General features: G+C 32.1%; 2 protein-coding genes across 2 annotated transcripts; both read left to right on the forward strand.

The window, feature by feature from the left end:
• Positions 1-512: 512 nt before the first annotated feature.
• On the forward strand, positions 513-1,404 carry LOC128177608 (complement C1q-like protein 4). The gene is made up of 2 exons (XM_052844380.1): positions 513-770; positions 926-1,404. The coding sequence occupies exons 1-2, from the start codon at positions 557-559 to the stop codon at positions 1,372-1,374; spliced, it is 663 nt and encodes a 220-aa protein (XP_052700340.1). The 5' UTR covers positions 513-556; the 3' UTR covers positions 1,375-1,404.
• Positions 1,405-5,619: 4,215 nt separating this feature from the next.
• On the forward strand, positions 5,620-21,233 carry LOC128177607 (uncharacterized). Its single transcript, XM_052844379.1, has 5 exons — positions 5,620-5,810; positions 6,084-7,486; positions 7,584-7,770; positions 12,925-13,073; positions 17,011-21,233. Exons 1-5 carry the CDS (start codon positions 5,654-5,656, stop codon positions 20,365-20,367), a joined length of 5,253 nt encoding a protein of 1,750 aa, XP_052700339.1. The 5' UTR covers positions 5,620-5,653; the 3' UTR covers positions 20,368-21,233.
• The last annotated feature ends 229 nt before the right edge of the window (positions 21,234-21,462 follow it).

The following is a 21,462-nucleotide window of genomic DNA, read 5'->3' on the forward strand; positions in this document are numbered from 1 at the left end:
TACATAAATAAACAGATGTTTCAAATCATCACATATGAACCAATGAAGAAATCATCTAATATTAATATGTCAGCATTTCATAGATTGTATACTGTGACCTTTATTCAGCGGATATCTTCTTAACCTCTGCCGTTATCTTGAATCGTTGACTTTATGACAATTTGGCAATATATCATTATGTTATGAATTTTCCAATGTTATCGATTTGAAAGACGATGATCATGGAAGAAACAACCAGATATGAATTGAAATTGATTTCATTAACATAAACCTGCATGAACATCCAATTTTTAAACAGAGGTACAACTCAATATAGCTAAACATAAAACCGTGTGTGGTTTACATTAATTTGGAATCTATATATATATTTGTGCGGGATAATGCATTGTTTTTTAGAAAGTAAAACGTAAAAGGATTGTTTTTCGCGTAATTATTTATCAAACAGAGTTTGCCTGGCCTTTATATTAAAACAATTCTTATCTTTCTGTTCCACTTAGATAGTGTCAATTAATTCTATGTACATATACCTTATAGTGTCAATAGCTTATAATATATCATGGATAACGCAAAAGTATTTTTCTTCTCTGTATTGGTTGCATGCAGTGGTTCTAACGTTCTTGGACTTAATTCTGAGGGGACCCACGAGCGTTACGATGAACGGCTAAGACAACAGGGGGAGGAAATCCAAGTCTTAAAACAACAAGTTGCACTTTTGGCGGAAACTGTAGAAAAATGTGGATGCCATTCATCTTCCAAGGAAGACGAGAACAGTATTTTTTTATAAAACATTTAAAGATAGAATTCTTCTATCAATAATTTTCTATAGAGAATTAATTCGTATTGATAAAAGATAAGCAGTTGTCATCATATTTTAATGTTTCAAAATTTTTAAATGGGTCACTTTTCAGCTGTTTCATATTTTCAGGGGGGAAACGTTTACTTAGCCTTCCAACTGCACATCCTTCTCCACAGCAAGTTGCTTTCTATGCTTACCTAACCCAAAATATACCAAACCTTGGACATCACCATCCAATAGTGTTCAACCATATCCACATTAATGAAGGAAACGCCTACTCTTCGGTGGACGGTGAATTCATTGCCCCTGTACCAGGTCTCTACGTATTTTCCTGGACATTAAGTAGTCCGGACCGTAAATGTATGGAGAGCCAACTAATGAAAAACCAGGAAGTGTTTGGTCACCTGATCGCCGACGCGTGTAACCACGACGACTACGCAATCTCTTCAGGAACCGCCGTCACCCGCCTCAATACCGGGGACAAGGTGTTTGTTCGGACAGGCTCCGTACACTCACCCACACTCTACGGAGGCGGAGGCCTTTCTACCCCGTCGTTCACTGGATTTTTGCTTCATTAAATTATAAATACTGCTTAATCTTTCCTTAAACTGTCTGATTTACTCTCGGTATGGATTTCTAACATTTTGGCTGAATTTGAAAATCAAACATCTGTATTTGTGACTCTGCAGTTTTGGTCAAATCCCAGATAAACTAAATTTTGATATGGTAAATAAATATAGTTTTTCTTGTTATAATAACCTTCTCATTTAATTGTCAAGAATCTGTATCTCGTTATAATACCCGCAGACACGAAATATTGCTGACTACAATTAATTTACTGCAGACTAAGGATACAGCAAGTTGTATCCTTTTATCGAAAGTTTTTGATGGTGCTTTCGCGTCTGTTATATGGAATGTAGATTCTACGGAAAATATTACAATAAAAGATAGCTTTCAATTTTATAATGAATAACTACAAATTCTTGTTCTAAATTTATTTTCAATTGTTCTAAATTATTTTAGTAGTAACAACATTTTTGATATCCTAGAAAATCCTCTCAAAACGTAATAAAAAACACACGATCGTTTAAAAGATACGCCATATCTTAAAAACTTGGAGAACAATCCTGAAATAAGCAAAGACAATAAACGACTACTGAAGATAAAGGCTTTGTTGGGTAGCAATGATCAACATTTATCGAATGACTTCTCATGTAATTCATATTTTATCTCAAGCGCTAAAGCATCGATATAATATCCATATTTAACTTAAGAAATGCCGTAAGATATACATGTAACATTGCACAAAAAACCTAATTAATTAATTAAATTCAAGCAAACCAGAGTATATGCGTCTTTAAATATTATTATTAACGTTAATTGAACTTTTTTTACATTGAATACGCGTGCTGTGATAAGAACTATTCTAAATCTTCATCGTTACAGTTAAATAACATTTCTCCGTTTTCAAAAACTCGATGACAAAACATTGTCAAGAATAATGATTAACAAAAGCTATTTTCGACCGAGGCACCAATAAACATTTAACGTAGCACTTACTTCAGATAACATGTAAGTACTGATTGTTTTTAAGTTAATCACTGTCGAAAATGTTGTGTTTTTGGTGTCCTGTGAAAATAAACACGGTGTAAGATAAATCCTGACTAATACTTAGTTGTGGGGATTTGGCGAAGTAGTTAAACAGAAGGTATATGTATTGTCGACAGAAGGTCAAAAAACCTAAATAAATTACCTGTAAACATTTACCGTAGCACTTATTTCAGACTTGACGTAATAACTGTTTGTTCCTTCTATCATAAATAAAAGTTGTTTTTCAGTATATTCAAAAAACGAATACGGTGAGAGATAATTCCTGACTAACACTTAATAGTTGTGGGGATTTGGTGAAGTGAGTGAAGTCCGGGGCGGTTGATTTACAGGAGCACTGGGATTAATACAAACATATCTAACACGTTATGTTCTACTGGACCAATTTAAATGATAATTAAGGTCTTCCGTTTCCAACTTGTTTTCGTTCTGTTTCTTTTTCTTCCCTATTTTTCCTTTTTTTTTCAACAAATATTGTGCACACAATTTCTCAAAAACGACTCAATCGATTTTCATTAAACTTTCAGATTTGATAGATATTGATCTAAGCTTTATACGTATTTTTTTTATTTTGATGATGTCATATCCGTTTTTGAGATATTGACGTTTTAGCGATTTTTAGAGGGTCGGTTTGTCCTGAAATCTCCTCCTTAACGATTAAAGATATTGAGTTTCAACTTTCAGGGATTGTAGTTGAAAGATAGTAGATGTGTCTTTAGGCATTCATTTTTGTCTGAGTCAAAAGGCGCTGAAGCTCGCCTGGACCCGAAAATTGAGATTAAACAAACGTCGTTAATTTTTCTGGTTTTCTTTGTTTATCTCTTTTTTTTGAAAAATATTTTGTTAAGACATGTAATGTAAACAGGTTTATATTTACAAGACCTTTCATTTGATATCAAGAAAAAGGGGTGGCCCCTCAAATTAGCGGACCAAATGGCTCTAAAGTCCTTCATTTGTAGCCCTTTACTGAGGGATATTTTGTGAAACATTATAGAAGCAAATATGTTTATCTTACAGTTATGCATCCAAACAATGTATTGATTTTATCACGTGTTACGTAATTAGGGCTGTTAGGAACCTAAAATCCAAAATTTTGATCACCCATATCTCAGAAAGGAAAAATATTTTGAAATGCTGTATAGATGAAAAGATGCTCAAAATGATGTACTAAATGATATGCAGTCTTCAAAATTTGCTGAACGGCCTCTATAAGGAGAAAAGGGATGGGCCCCTAAAACGTTCTGTCCCATATATCTCAAGAGCGGTAACGAATTTCTAAACACTTGTTGAACAGAATGTGTTTAAAATTATATGACCTTTTATTTGATATTAAGAAAAAGGGACTGACCTCTAAAATTAGCGGACTAGAAGTTCTAAAGTCTTTAATTTGTAGCATATTTTGTGAAAGTTATAAAAGAAATATTTGGTATAATACGTTTTTATATACTAACAATGTAATGATTTTCTCATGCATTTACCTAATAAGGGTTTTTAGAGTTTTAAGGGGCTAGAGGTAATAAAGTTTAATCTTTTCTATCTGATTGGAAGAAATGCAAGTATTTTAAAAAGCAAAGTAAGAGAACTTATAAAAAAGCGATATAGAAGAGCACTAGTACTTCACTCCACTTTTCCAAATCATGTTTTGTTATCAAAAATCAAAGTCGTTGATGTCACATCACCTTCTAATAATCGGACGGAAGACCTCCTCGTTGCTCGCAACGAGATCGTGTCTAGATCAACATATATTTTGAATGGACACCAGCAAAAACTGAGTATACTTCTATACAAAGAATTCTGTGAACACACAAGTATTTTCAAACATACAATGAATCATGTCAAACAATAAAAGTAAAATGAACAAGTGTCAGATTTTTTTATTGGAAGGGAAATGGGCGTTGTTATGACTTAATAACTGCAACGCACGGTTTCAATTATGTACTGTCAACACACCCACCACCCCTCCTTGAAAAAAATATAAACCTGTTAATTCCTGAAAACATGCATTGTCTCTAAAATAATGTAAACGGAGTTTTACCCAAAGTGTATGAAACTGCAAAACATCATTAAGTGTTGTTTTACGATCTAAACTTTTCTGTTCATTCATTTTAATCTTAAACAGTTGTACAGCCAAACAAGAGGAACAAATAACAAATACATCTATGTATTTAAAAAAATCTAATCCATCAATTATAACCACCAGACACCAAATTTTATTTCACATGGTTGTAAACGAAACCAGATAACATACATACATGTAGTATATTTCAAAATTTATATTATATGAATTATCTTTTTACTGAAGACACGTATACTATAATTCTTTTCTTTTTGCTGTTGTTCTAGTTGTGTGTTGCTATTTCATGTAAGAACTATAGACACGTTCGTACCTCTAAGCAACTCAATCATGTTTTTAAATAACTAGTTTCATTTAAGCAATGATATGTAGAATTATTATATTGATATTTTAAAAATAAAAAATACGCAGGTATACACTAATAGTGTCATTCTAACCTCTAAACCGACTATTTGTGAATGGCCTTGTGGGGTAATGTTTAAAAACGTTGGCAGATGTAAGAGATATCGCTTAATTAAAAAAAACCTAATTGCCATTTTGAAACAATGAATGTCCACGATTAAATACCTTTAAAAGACATTGGAAATACACAACAGCAATGAATTCGAAGGTCGATTGCTGAGATTACCACCAAATTTATCACTGTTCATAACTATATTTTGGTTCTTTCTTTTCTAAAACGAACAAAATTCTGATAAAGGAAATACATATGTACTTGTAGTAATTTTGAACTGATTTGTCAAATCCTTATAATTATTGCTTTGGAGAAATTTTAGAGATTCAGTAGGACATTTCGAAAGCTTGTATTTTATAAACGTTCATAACTCCATATAGGGACAATTATATATTGCCATGTTGTTTGTGTGTGTTTATATATATATATATATATATATATATATATATATATATATATATATATATATATATATATATATATATATATATAATGCAAGTATATGTGCGTACTTTATAACGCAATATCTTATTTTCTGAAAATGCTTTAAAACATCACCTGGACATTTAAATTCAGTTGAAGTCCAAAGATAACAGACACCAATAAATACTTGGATCTAAATTTTAAGGTTGCGTTTTAAATTCTTCGAAATTTCTGCAGGTATATATAACTACTACAGAACTTCCTTATTCAAAAGCTGAGTTTCAAGATATCACTCGAAATGGCGACAGCAAGAAAAGACAAACTATCCTATGATAAGAAGATGAACTTTTATCAGCTAGATATATTTTATCTCGAGAAAGAAGAATCTGTACATGAATTTTTAAACAGGCTTCCAAGTACAATAGTAATAAAAGACAAAATAAAGACTAAAGAAGGTAAGAATCTAAATTAGTACTCTATTAATGGAGGGTTTTTTCCTAAAAAGTTGACTCGATCTAAACTACAAATGCAGATGTTAGGAATAGATTCGATGAATTGAAATCATTCTTCAATAATTTTTAAATCAGCTTATTATTAAATGTTTGGAAATGTTAAACTTTAACCTGATTACTCTTATTTATTCTGATTAAACTTATTTATATGATTAGAAATATAACAAATTAATTTGAAATCAAAGTTCATTTACATTAGTCCACTTTCATTTTAAGGAAAATTCCCAAAATATTCTAAATATACGAGGGACTGCTCTTGGACCATTGCCACATCAATGGATGACGCATTCTTGGCAACAATTTATAATCATTGGTTGGCCTTTAAGCCACCCATAGAACAAATGTCTTGGCTGCAGATAATGCCCCTTGAAACTCATACCTTACAAACTTCAAAAACTGATTCACTTGAAACTGGCGAACACACTTGCAAAGTTTTGGGAGGAAGTATGATTTCTCCCATTGAATTTCTTAACCATTGGGAAGCTGATGCAAATGTGAAAGTTCAGGAAGAATTGTCATTGTTGGTCTTAACAATATCTGACATTGCAATCGAGATCAAGTTATCACATGATCTTATACACAAACACGTCATTGTGTACTTAGAGGGCAACGAGACGATTTTGTTTTTAAACATAAAATGCAGTCCAATACTTTCAAAACTTATTAGAAAGAAAAAAGTTAGAATTCCAGGTAGTGAATCTGGAATCCCCCACTTTGGTTTAATGACATGTTTTTGCCTATGTCTTGAAAACAAGAGTCCACTAATATGTGATCTACAGTGGTGTCTTCGTAGGGCTCATTTCTGCCTTGTTCATACTCAAATGAATATCAGAGTTGCGTTGAAAAATAAGGATCCTGAAATTCATGAGTTTGACTCTGTTTACACATGGAAATGTCTCTGCTCGTTAGGTTATAAGGTTCTCGACCATTTGAACTCGGATGTTGTGGAAAAAATTACCAAATGCACGTCTTTGGACGTATTTGCAAAAATGACAGAAAGAGTTAGTGAAAAACCATTTTTTCATTTCATGGAGGAAATGCAAGAAGCAGTTCTACTAACACAAAATTGTGAGTTTTCTAATGAAATTCCAAAGAACTACACAAGTGTTCGAATGGCTGTACTTTCTCCGTCCAGATTCATTTTACTGCCAAATAAACCCGTGCATCTGACTAGAATATTACGCCTATACAACAACGATTATTTCATACTACTCGATTATCGAGACGATGACTTTGACAAAGTTTGCGGGATACACCCATATGGATCAGTGAAAATGGTACAGGATATGAAGAGATTTTTTATAAATGGTTTTGAAATTCACGACCGTCACTACGATTTTCTGGGGTGTTCAAACAGCGAACTCCGAAATCACAGTTTTTGGTTTTTTAGTTCGTACGATGGAATCACCGCTGAATTCATCAGACAAAACTGCGGTGATTTATCCATGGAACGATGTGTGGCATCTTATGTGTCAAAAATCGGGCTGTGCTTTTCTCCGTCTTTGTCCACGCTTACCATGGAAGAACATCAAGAAGTTCGCTTTGAAGAAGATGTCAGAAGAAACGGCTTGTGCTTTACAGACGGCATAGGGAAAATTTCAAGAAGACTTGCAGCAAAGGTAATTTTTTTTGGTTTTATCTGACATACAAATATCACATACTTTTTAATCTTTATGAATTTTTACGTTTATTTCATGAATGAAATACACATTTTAGGTTGCCAAAAAGATGAATTTAAATACAGTCCCCTCGGTTTTTCAAATATGCTACGGTGGATGTAAAGGAATGGTTGCTCTGGATCCATCACTGGGAGAGAATAGAGAGATACTTGTTATACGACACAGCATGAAGAAATTCGAATCAAGCTCCAAATGTTTAGAAGTACTGCAGGTTTCTCGTCCAGGTAAATTTTCAGCTAGGCGAGGGTTCAGCAAGCCTGGCCCTCTGTCACGTTTTCTTAACCCGCCTAAATACACTGTATAGCTTAATTCACATATTTCAAGATAGTAACCATGAATTTTGTATAATGACCCTTAATAAATGATGTTAAATATTTATTTATTACTTAAATATGTCTGGATGTTTTAATAATACTATAAAGATCACCATTTCCGCCTTTATCAAATAAAAAATAGCCATTAGTTGACAAATCTGGGAAATTGATCATACAAAAAACAACTTTAATAAGACCCCTGGAACAAACCAGGAGGTAAAAGGTTTTTTTTATTTGACCATTTGATGCCTTTTAGCAATAACTTTAATATGTAGAACAGAAAAACAAATCCCTAGGGCAGAAGTTTAAAAAAAATATAAAAAATGTGCAAAATTGATACATTTCAAGCGAAATCCCATAGGGTCCTATGTTAAAAATTAACAAACTTTGAGATGACCCCTTAAACAAACGGTGTGGTAAATGTCTTAGTTTTTTATCTTAAAATAATAATTATATCAGTAGAAATTCATGTAAAAATTTTCATTCAAAAATCTAGGACAGAACAAATTAGACCCGGTCTCGTTAATTTCAACTATCTTTCACCTTATTTTTAAAACTCTTTATAAAACTTTAATTTTACGGGAAAAAATGCATAATACGCACAATGTCCTTTGACAAAATTTGTCCGTCCGTCTGTAAACTTTTTACATTTTAAAAGTCATATGAAACGAAATCCTGACCATATTGAGTTATAATACGTGAATGAGTTCATAAGTGACTATTTAATAAGACTGACATTGTTTTTTGAATATTTTATGCAAAATGTGAGCGCTACAGTCGATCAAAATCACTTGATCGGGAAAAGGAACATTGACTTACGCGGCTTACCTCCCTTGCTTATGACGTCAGTAAGACCCAATAGCCTTATAAAGCTATGTTGTGAATACAAATATCCATGTCATTTTGCAGCATTTTTAAAGAAAAAAATACTATTTTATATAAAAACGTGTATAATTATACAATAATCAACCACGTCAGTATTTCTTCTCTCAAGGAATGAAATCGTGTGCGTTTATATTTAGCGTGTACATATTCAGTTTCGAGACTGCACGGAGAATGAATGATTTTCTTCATAGATCCACATGCAAGTATAATATGATTTTAATATAAGCATGTATATATGTTTTATTTCGATGTTTTTAATTCAAAATAACTGATCGTTTTTTTCCCATTTGCACGTGATTTTTTTTCTAAACAACTTATAGGCCTCGTGGTGCCTCATTCGCTTCACGATTATATTGATTGTTTCGCTTTCAAAATCACAAATATGTTACCATTTAATTATTTTTAGTCTAAGAAAAATTTCTTCAAAAGTTTTGATTTTGAAACATGTACATTGTATGTGCGGTGTTTTGATTTTACAACGTGAATATATGCGGTGTTTACTCACAGATCCCTTCTATCTCAGTTTTTTCCGCAATTTTTTCTTTGTTTTTTTTTTATCATTATTGATGCTTGTTCTTAATAAAATCTGTTGATAATCTTCACATTCGTTCACAACTATTTTTATTAAACAACCGATTTATTTTACCGATACATTTCTAAATCCTTAAATGCCATATTTCCGCGATCTTATTTAATAAAAATTTAATACACGTGTACACAAAGTATTTTCTAAAGATATTGTTACATGTATATATCAATAAGTCAGAAATTTATATTATTTCAAAATAAAATTTAAGAAAAATTTTACGGCATTTTACAGCAGCTCTTAAAAACAAACTATGTACACAATGCCTCAAACATTTTCATTGGCCTGCCTTATACTTTTTTATGTGACAAAATAAATCAAATCATTTAAAATGCTTTAATTCCCTTTAAATGTAGCTCAATCATTATACGTACTGAAGAAGAAAATGATGTTACTTTTTCAAAAGGATAATTCATTAACCAGCTGTTAATGTTGGAGCATTTCTTTCGTTAAATTTCCACTGCAGTACGGGATCTTCATCATGATTTTACTTTGGTGAGAAGCTGATATATATTAGATTTATTCATTAACGACCAATTAAAACTAAGTCATCTGTAGGCTACTACGAAATCAAATGATCTCATTTGAAAAGAAAGACACATTCATATATGCAAAAATTACTAAAATTTAATCGATAAACTACTGAAAAATTACACTAGTTTTGATGCATTGTTTACATCGGTGGGTCTGTGTGACGTCATAAATTCACAAAATCAAGAACGATAAGCGGGGAAGAATTTTTTCAGGTGCTCAGTTTTCACGGTTATTTCTCAGTAATGCAAAGGCAAAAAAATATAATATAATATAATTATACCAAGCCAGAAAAGAAAGAAAACCAGTGGGTTCCGACGATGATTTGAGTAAAAATACGCAGGTTTGGAACTTTAATTTTCCCATGTATTACCATATACGTATAAGCTCCTCCCAGGAAACTAACTGACTAATCTTGACTTAATTTTGTAGAGGAAGGGAATAATAGGTGGAAATGTTTTACTCCCTTCGTACAAAAGGCTATCAATGTTAAATTAATACCGTAAGAATGAACAGTCTTAAATACAATCATATATTTCTTCTTCTAAGTATCAAACGAGAGACATGATTAAATGATATGATGAGAAACTGAAATGTTTTACATTGATTGATGGGGTCTAAATCATGGGTAAAGGGAATTATAATTTATTATATATTAAAAGCATGTGTAAAGTTAGTATTTACAATTTTGTTTTAAAATTATGCATATTCATATTCATATTTTTAAACACATTTTTTTACGACACGCGGGGTTTTATGATGTGAATATCTAAAAAAAAAAATGAAATGGCTTCACAACCAGAACAAAGTCGGTATCTTTGCTGGTTACTTTGGAAAATGCGAAATGGAGCCTGAACTAGCCTTATGTATATATTATCATTCACTAATTGCTAATTTTTCTGCTTTTTAGTTTACAAAGTGATTTATAAATCTACAATTTTAAAAACGATGACATAAAACAATATATACGATTCACTTACCAAAAAATTTTATACGATTTATTTCATATTTTTGCAATAAAGATTTGTGTACCATATTATTTCTACGAACAATGAAACAAGGGTAATTAAAAAATCAAAAAACAATAAAAAACCTACCACATCTTTTGTGATGAGCTGACTTATTTCTTAAATAAAAGCTTGTTCTTCTAATCAATTAACAAGTAAAAAAAAAGTCGTATATCAAATGCGCTTAGGTTGGTTATTTATTTTTGTTTTTCAGTTGCTACTTTTATGAATAAAATTTTATTGATTTATTTATCTAGTTATCTCCTATATCATTAGTCAATTTATGAATTGATTAAATGTTTTGAAGAATACTGATTTTACCCGAGAACCTTTTGAAAAAATTTTGTTAGTAAATTTAAAAAGAAATACAGAATTCAAAGTAATTTTTAACCATTTTGATAAAGAAATATTTGAGTGAGTGTGTATATTTTTTAAACGATGTTTTTACTTTTAAATGACCGGGTTCGGAAACAGCACATGCCCCTACCATGGGGGCTAAAATTTTCAGTGTCATCTACTAGTGGTATACCACTACCACTGTGCAAATATGGCTAAGTAGTCATCTCTAGAATTTGAGATTCGGTTCCCTACTTTTGGAACACTATTCAATCATTATAATGGGGTTTTAAACATCGGGTCCTGAGACACAGAGGGCCCCTACCGTGAGGGCTGAAATTTTCAGAGTCATCTACAAATGGTAAACCACTGCCACTGTGAGCATACATCATATGTTCATCTCTATTTTATGGGATATTGGACCCTGAAGAGTATGCACTATAATCATTATAATAGGATTTTAAACATCGGGCTCTGAAACATCGGAAACAAAATTTCTCTAAAACAGTTGTTTAGCCTGGATAAAATTTGCCCAAACAGACAGACAGACTGATAGATTTATCAAAAAATTCTTAAAACATTTTCACTTTCAATTTCAGAACAGAGAATTATGCATAAAATTTTATATCTTGTAAAACCAAGTACTTTATTAACCTATTTACCTAAATAAAGTTATATGTGTAGTTCTATTACACACATGTTCAATTTTCAGCATTGTCTATAAAAATAATAAATCGGTAAGACGAAACTTAACCTGTACAAATGAATGCAGATATATTTAACATGGGAGTGTAGAAACATTGATTTTAATTCTTGCTGGATTACCATAATTATTTTTTATAAAATCTTAACCAAAAACGTGAGGGAGAAAGCCTACTATGGGGGAAAAGCTACTATATAGTAGTTTTCCCCCCGGGGGGAAGGCTACTATATAGTAGGTTTTCCGGGGGGAAAAGCTTCTATGGGGGAAAACTGCTATACAACACCGGTATACCTGTATTCGCTGCAAATATTGCTGCATAACGATGCGTATTTTGGAATTTATTGACGATTTTTGAATTCCAACTTGGTAAAATGGGTAGGCAAACCCGGGTCGACATTTTCCAAGTTTGTAGACTTATTCAAGAAGAAATGTAACAGATCGAAAATTAGGGAATTGGAAGTTAACAGAGTTCCCATACCAAATGTTTAGTTGTATATCTTGCATAGGTCTAGAATTTTCTTATTTTCTGTAAAAATGGTATTCCATAAAGGTACAATGTCAAAGATTGAGTGTATGAATATAGAAGTGTAAAATTCGAATACTTTACAATATTTATTTTTTGTTATTCTACCGAGGGGCCATATGGTACACTATCTTTTAAACGCCCACATAAAGTCATTGTTGCTCAGGTGAGCGATACGACCATACGGGCTTCTTGTTCGTTTTTTCCGCCTGCAAGTCATTTCATATAATCAAAATATCTTTGTATTGTATGATATTGTATCAAATGAAATTCCTAGGGATATGATATTTTATCATATAATATTATATTATATAAAATGATATGATAAAATGTTTTATGACATTATATTGTATGATACAACATCATTTCAATTGTTATTTGGTGAAGTAAAACATCAAATACATTGTATTTAAGTTGAATCAATACTTTAAACCTAGTTGTATAATAATGTTGTGGAGGTCATTCAAATTTAAATGAGATTTTCTTGTTGTAGTGAGACTTCATCTAAACCGTCAAGTCATAACTCTGCTTTCGGGACTGGGGATTCAAGACGATTTTTTTCAGGATCTCCAAGAGACTATGTTATTTGATTTGTCAGACATGCTTCTTGACAATGAAGTAGCCCTTAGAACTCTCAAAAAGGTAACTTTTAAAATATCGGAGGATTTTTATGTAAAACCGCGCAGAGTATATATATATATATATATATATATATATATATATATATATATATATATATATTTATTTATTTATCTCATACGTGTGGTGTATATTACCCGTGTGATAAACCTTTGCTATATCACACGGGTGATGCTATATCAAATACTTCCGGTCGGAACTACTTTTGACACAGCCCCTCGCTTCAACGCTTCAGTGACCTATTTTCGAAGATTTGCTAGTACTTTCAACATAACTATATATATACTACAAAAATTAATATAAAATTGATTTTGTCAAAGATTTAAATTACAAATATGAAGGAAAACACATAACTGCGTAGCACAGGCGTCGGAACCGGGGGGCTATTGTGAGTGGGGGGGTTAGCCCCCCCCCCACCTTTTTAGCAAAGTTATTCATAACCGTAACCACAAGACCCTTTTTTTATTGTTTGTCAAGATTTTTTATAAATTTAGCCCACTTCCAACTTTTTATTTGCTTTGTGAAGTTTATAAAACTACAAATTACGTTAACTATGAAGGAGTTCATCCTGACGACGCGATGAAAACAGGGCGCTCTGGTTGTGTTTATATACAAGAACTTACCGAAATAATGTTTCATGAGACTTTTATTCCACCACCAGTAAGCATCCTTTTTCACTATTTTCAATTTTGAATCATAAGGCTAGCCTAGTGTTTGTTTAATTAAACATCATGCATCAACATCTGTTCCTCGTTCGAGTCAATTCAAACTAACGAGCATTCGCAACTTTGTGTATGTCAACAAACTTGATTATTCAAGTCTTCTAATCGGAATTTCCATTTAATCAAGTGAATAAGCTCTAAGAAAAATTATCTAGAGCTAAAAAATTATTTTAAGGTTTATTTCAGTGAAACTTTACATTAAAACAGTTAGATCTCAGGAATGACGTACTAAATTGTATTGCGCAAGGTCACAATAGCCGCATAACACAACGTTGCATCATCGTTTTTAATCTTTGAAAAAAAAACAATTTGGGTCACACAAGGGACTGTCTCAAAAGCTTCATAATATAAATCAGATTGTATGAGATAAATAGAACATCTATAACTGTGTGATTTTATATTTGCTTTATCCAACTCGTTGAAATGGTTATATTCGCTCGGCAAGCCTCGCGAATATATACACCATTTCAACTCGTTGGATAAAGCAAATATAAAATCACACAATATTATAGATATCCTCTATATATATATATATATATATATATATATATATATATATATATATAATCAAAATAAGAAAATGAAAAGTTCCTAAGTTTCTATTCACTAGCACTTTCTGGATTTACATCCTTCTTCAGTTGAACGTACATCAGTTATGAAATTGTTTTTCGGGAAAACTGATTATATATATATACATATATATATATACGAGGGTCAATCAAAAAATACGAAGACAATGTGGCTGTCTATCATATATTTTTCATGAAAGTCATATTTAACAGATTAATCTGTGCACCAACACTAATGTTATTGATATGCGAAGTTTTAGTCCATTTGATGAAACGGTATTTTTGTTACCCCTTTTTAAAAACAACATGTTTTGTTACCACGGCGCACGGTAACGTTCAAAACATGACGTCAATATTAAACACGCACAGTTTATAGATAAACCCCATCTTTATATCACGCTTAGTCTCTTGTGCCTCTCTCCTTACAATTTAAAATTGCACTGAACCACTTAATATCTTATTTGCACACATTTGTTCGAGAATCATAAGTTAGTTCTTCAAAGTTTTCATTTTCTAACCGTCTATCTCTTGGTTTACTGTAACGATAACCCTGAACGTCGGTTGACGTTACTTATTTTTTGACCAAATATTTACAGATATTCTACTCTCTTTCGGACTGTTTTATATTCAAAATACAATTACCACCACTCCCACAAAATATTTTACAGTTAAACACAAACTTGCAAATAATTGTTGACTTATTTTTTGCACCATTTAGCATTTTCACAGTTTGTGTCGGCTTTTTCCTGGGTTAAATCCATTTTGTTTGTACCTCTCGTTGCGCCGTGACGTCCGGCGACGTCGATGTTTTTAGTCAATTCTAAAGAGGACTATCTGTCTTTAGTTACTAATATCTGTTCGACAAAACAATATATCCCGTCTTTATTTGGAACATAGAATAACAAGACAAAACTTAATTTGAGGTTTCAATATTATTTGGTTTTAAGCCCAATTTATAGAGATATTACTTTCAGCATTATATGGTTTATTGTTGACATAACACAAATTTTGACCGTGCGCCGTGACCTCATTTTTGCAGGATTATATTCTAAATAATTCTTAGAAAAAAAGGAATTTATTAACTTTTTTTCTTGCAAATTGTTTGAAACTGTTGTTAAATTATGTCTACCAAATTTAGTAATGATATGACGTTAAGTAACATAGCTATGACAAAAGTCTTCGTATTTTTTTATTGACCCTCGTGTGTGTATATATATATATATATATATATATATATATATATATATATATATATATATATATATATATATATATATATACTACACAACACGGGTTGACATTGCATATGATATCGGACATTTACGAAATAGATACATCAGCACACCGTATTGTTGACATTTACATAACCAAGCTTCAAGCCTACAATAATGCTATTAATTTCACTACACTCTGCTTAATTAGAATAATTTATTGTGTGTCGGGACAGTCCTTCTCCACAGCTAAAAAAAGCCTCCCATATACCTGTAATGTAGCAGAAAATTGCAGAATCGCTCCGCAACGATTTTGGAGAAAATTAATGAAGCTGCATTGAAAACAAGAGTCAAATTATTCATAACAAACCATTTTGAGGCTGTAAACACCTTTCATCTTAAATTTATTTAAGGTATTCAATGTATAATGAAGGGATATTTACCAATTTTGAATCATTTTAAACTAGTTAAATATGTATTGCTAGATAACTATGAAAGTGAAATGAACCAAATTCACATGACAGACAACATATAAGGAGCTGCCATTTCGCACTTTAAACTTTTTTTTTTAGAGTTATCTCCCCTTGATGAAAAAAAGAAAATTTTAATTTCATCAAAATATCTGCGGTTAATGATTCATTTTATTTCATATTTCAATAAAAAGAAAGTTTATGCATGTATTTACCAAGAGAGTTTAACGAATTTCAAGTTACTTTTTACAATATCTGAATAAAACATACGTTGCCCATAGACTTCAATGCAAAATTCAAGGTGTCATTAGTTGGACCATAATCAAAATTTTAAAAATTCCTTTGGTGGAGTATTTTTATTTGATAACACCTTCAAAATGATACCATGATTAAGAATATCGGACCATTCATTTATAAGGTACAAAATGTGGTCGTTATACATCGAATACCTTAATATTCATATTATTGAAGAATTCAACACTTTCTCACCAACGTTTTTTACTCGCTTTAGATTTACACACCGAGTTGACATTTGAAACTCTCAGAAATTTTCATTGTAAATGCACTGTGTTAGAGTTTTCTCCAGTATTTTCTTTGATGAACAGAATATATAGTTTTCCAATGAAAAATTAAATATATTTGTAGTATCGTTTCTGAGTTTATCCATGCAAATGAGATAATTTGCGTGAATTTAATGCGCATGCGCAAGATTGTAAAAACAAAAAAAAATCCAGATAATATCAGGAGTGTTGCGAGATTTTTCGTTTATTATTAATTAGCAAAGCTTGATTGAAAAAAAATTAAAAACAAATTGGTAATCTTTAAGTACCAATAATGTTTAAAATATATAAAACAAAAGACAGTACTCTTCCAGTTTATCCGTATTAAAAGCCAGAAATTCGAGTCTGTTTTTTTATATAGTAGTATAGATATATTTGATATTCACTATAGACTGTTTTTGTTTTCAGCTATCAATCGAGATAGATTTTGAAAATCTTTTTCAAAAAGGGATTAGTTTTGTTTGCGAACCCTTCTTTAGATCTCTTCTTATGAATATTTTTCATCGAAAGATCAAGTGTGTTCAAGATGAGTCACGCATTCAAATACCGCTTAATAAAGGTCGACTAATGATGGGCAGCGTAGACGAAACTAAAAAACTGGAATCTGGACAAGTATTTATACAGTATTCTTTAGAACCATCCCATCTTATGAAAAACTTGAGGACTGTATTGGGTAAAGTTGTCGTCATGAAAAGCAATAGCTTTCACCCAGAAGATCTTAAAGTATATGAGGCAGTGGATATTCCTTGTCTTGGACACATGGTAGATTGTATTGTGTTTTCCCAACATGGTCAAAAACCACATCAATGCGATTCTGATGGAGATGGATATTTTGTTTGCTGGGATGAACGTCTTCACTCAATTAAAAATGAAACACGGGAAAACTATTCTAGATTAGAAAAAAGTTATCTAAACCATACTATGACTGTCCAAGATATCATTGAGTTTTTGGCAAACTACATACAGATTGACAACTTAGATGCTATTGCAAATTCATATTTAGTCATGGCAGACCTAGAAACCTACGGAATATTTTCTAGCTCATGTATTGAATTAGCCAATATGTACTCTGAAGCAGTTAACTTCTTAAAATTTGGCAATATACCTTCATTTCAAAAATACAGGTCTTTAGAAAAGTATCCATATTTTATGAGAAAGAGTGGTACCCCCCGGTTCATATTTTCAAAAGTATTGGGAAAGCTTCAAAGCCGTTGCCGGTTATTTCATCCAAAAGCTTACTTTCAAAATTCTTTTGCACGAACTGATGAGTATGAACTTACATTTGAACCTTTGTCAGAAAGCGACATTCAACATGCCATTTCACAAAGAAATAAATACAACACGAATTTCCTTCAAATAATGAATGTATATGGCATTGAAACTGAGAATGAAGCGTTTACTGGATTAATCAAATCACTACAAAGCAGAAGTTGCTTTGAAAATGAAGGCAATCAGGTTGAAAGCACAGGTTGTGCACAAATTGCATTATTATTTGAAAGGACGAGAAAAGAGTTTTTCGAAGAATTCGGAGGAATTAACAACATCTCTGTATTAACAAGTATGTTGATTTTGAGGAAAGCTTTGGCATGGTATAAAGTAACATTTGAAGAAAAAGACAGTCAGACTAATCAGATATTGAGTTTTCCATGGACTGTGGGTGATATTTTATGTCAGATGAAACTGAAAGGTTTGCGAGATGATGCCTTTGAAAAAATTGACCGAAGTCTTGAAACTAAAATAAGGTTTTACGAATCGGACCGAAAGCAGACTTTCATTTTTCTTCAACACCTTCGTCAAACGGTGCAGACTAATATACCTCATGATATTCCTTTAAAATGGATTACTTGCCACGAACACGGAATCATCTTGCCCAAATGCTTTATCGAGTTTTTAGAAATAAAAAATGAAGATCTAGAAAAATGCATCAGTTGTTTGGAAAACATTGAGGACATTTCATTCAAAGCTGATTTTCCAAGAGAAGCTCCTTTTTCTATTCAAGTCAAAAATAATAAATCTTTAGAGGGATTTATGACTTTAGTTACAGATGAAAAGATAATTGAAATGAGTAGAAATATGAATAAATTTCTTTGTCAGTATCCAAGTCTAAGACTTATTGCACAGTATATTTTAGAAAATCTACTAGAGCAAGTTGATGCTGTTAAACCAAATGATGTCGTCATTGCATGGATGATTCCTATCATGCTCTTACAAGAGTCATCAAAAGAAAGCGTAGATATACACAACCTAAGACCAAGTACAATTTCTTACCTTTTGCTATTTTGTTGTAAAAACGCAAGATGCTTTATCCAAAAATTATTAATTTCCCGGGAATTGCCCATAATATCGCTTCAGTGGCTTGCGAAAAACAGGGAGACCATTCTGCAAATGTGTCTGAACATCTACATGGAATTTGCCTTGTGTTTAAATGTAGATTGTCATACAGAAGGGGGTGATACATGCCCCTTGTCTGAAACTTTTTTTCTTCCAGTCGAATCTTGGGGCACGAATGTTTACGCTAGAACGTATGCGTCTTCTAAATTAACGGAAATTTCTGAAGCCGATATTTACTCCTCTTGCGTGTCAATTAGTGACATCGATGGTATACAATTGAAAGCAATTGGAACGGATTCTGAAATAGTCCAGCTGTATGAGATTCTTCACGTTTTGGCAGTAAAGTCGAAAACCTTGCAATCGTCAAGAAATGGTCGTTTATCTGTTGGAGAAAACATTTCCATATTGTTTGAGGGGGCTGCGGATGATCACGAAGTCATACAATTTGAGATGTACCAGGGCCCGTGTCAAAAAGGTCATGAAAACATCGATAAACATATTCCGCGTCTTTTGCATTTTACTCCAGATGCTTCTCGGGATAGAGATACGTTCCAAAGGATGTTTCTTTCGCAGTGGCAAAACGTTAGAAATAAATATAGTACTATTTTACACGGTGATTTGTCTATTGTTCTTGCATTTGGAAATTTTTACATGTTTGATGTCAAAGAACCTAGCCTCTTAATTTCCGAGTTAAAAGAATACATGGGATCATTTCCAGAGAGACTTGATGCTTTTTTGGCCAATAAATTTCGCTATAGGAGTCGCGTTGAATATTCCTTTTCTTTTTTACCGATGAACAGCCATTTGGAAAAATTTGAAAATCTTCTTTTGGCACATTTTTTGAAAACAAAAACAGAAAAAATAGTGAAAGTCCGTGTCAGTGATTATGGGATGTGCGATCTGGATTACCATCAAAATGTCTTACAGTTTCATTTACCTGAAATAAGATGGTTCGTCGGACAAATAATTCGCAAACCAGACCAATCACGTAGAAATAAAGTCAGTGTCAGGTGCAAAATGCAATCTTACAGAAACTTAAACCGAAATAGAATAAAAAGTATAGAAGGAAACGAAGATAAAATGGACGAAATTTCGAGTGGAAAGCTTTTCCATAGAAATATTACGACTGGAATGTATATCGTCAAAAGTGAAAAAATCCAGTATATTCGAGAAAAAGAAACAGAAATATACTCAAACAGGTCCTTAAGAATTGAAAATAAAGTATGGCGGTCTCTTCAAATAGAAATGTCAAAGATCAGTGAATATGAAGCGGGCCCTTATAGTGCTAATTGTACAAAGCTTCCAGAAAGAACTGAAATAGCAATCATACCACCCATCCCTGACACTAAAGCGACTGATGACGAAATCAAGAATTACGTTGATGATCTGTGGGATATCGTTCTGTATTTTGGAAACGTTATTGACAATTTCTAAATAAGATTGAGAATTGCTTTTATAATTGATTTTTAACCTTAATATTAATAGTTTTCATACATACTTTCTCGCCTCAAGACAGTGTGAATATTTACGGCATGTTAACATGTACAAAACATTTATGGAATAGTAAATGATCAAAGTATGGTTAAAAAATATCAACAATACATAGATAATCAATAGTGCGAATCTAATACCGATTGATACTCATGAATTCATATCTTACATTTTCGCCTACTTAAACCAGATTTAAGTAAGCTTTTTAAATCATCTGATATTTGTCTGTCCGTCCGTTTGTCTGTCTGTCTGTAAACTTTTCATATTTTGACACTAGAACCACTGGACCATTTACATTTATGTAATAGTAAATTATCAAAGTATGTTTAAACAATATCAAGAATATATAAATGATCAATAGCGCGAATCTAATATCGATTGATACTCATGAATTCATATATTATATTTTAGCTTACTTAAACCAGATCTAAGTGAGATTTCCTAAACAGCTTTTATACGTCCGTCCGTCTGTCTGTCTGTCTGTAAACTTTTCACATTTTGACACTAGAGCCACTGGACCAAATTTAAACAAAATTGGTATAAAGCATCCTATTGTAAGGGGGATTCTAAATTTTAAAAAGGGCAAACACACTTAAAAACAGAGAGATAATTACAAAACGATGAACAGACGATGTGTATCTTCGATATACCAGAAATGAATGATTGTTTACATCGAACTACAATGCTAGAGCTGTGATATTACGATGCAAGCATCATCGAATAATGTAGATTCTAAATTGTTAAAACCGTGACCCCTGAGTAATACTGGGGCCCCAAGAGGGATTCAAAGTTTAACAAAGAAATATATAGGGACAATGTTTCAAAATATTTTTCGCAAATTTTACAATGCTAGGATTTTTTATTTTAATATGCAAGCATCCTCAAATAATGTAGGTTCAAAATTCTTAAACCCTGAACCCCCCCCCCCCCCTCCCCCGACCAATTATGATGCACGGAGATGGCTTAAAATCATTATAAAAGTATTTAGAAAAAATGTTGAAAAAAATTTCAAGAAATAAAAGCTACGTTTACTTATTT

The sequence above is a fragment of the Crassostrea angulata genome, chromosome 3 (genome assembly GCF_025612915.1).
Source record: "Crassostrea angulata isolate pt1a10 chromosome 3, ASM2561291v2, whole genome shotgun sequence".
Lineage (NCBI taxonomy): Eukaryota > Metazoa > Mollusca > Bivalvia > Ostreida > Ostreidae > Magallana > Magallana angulata.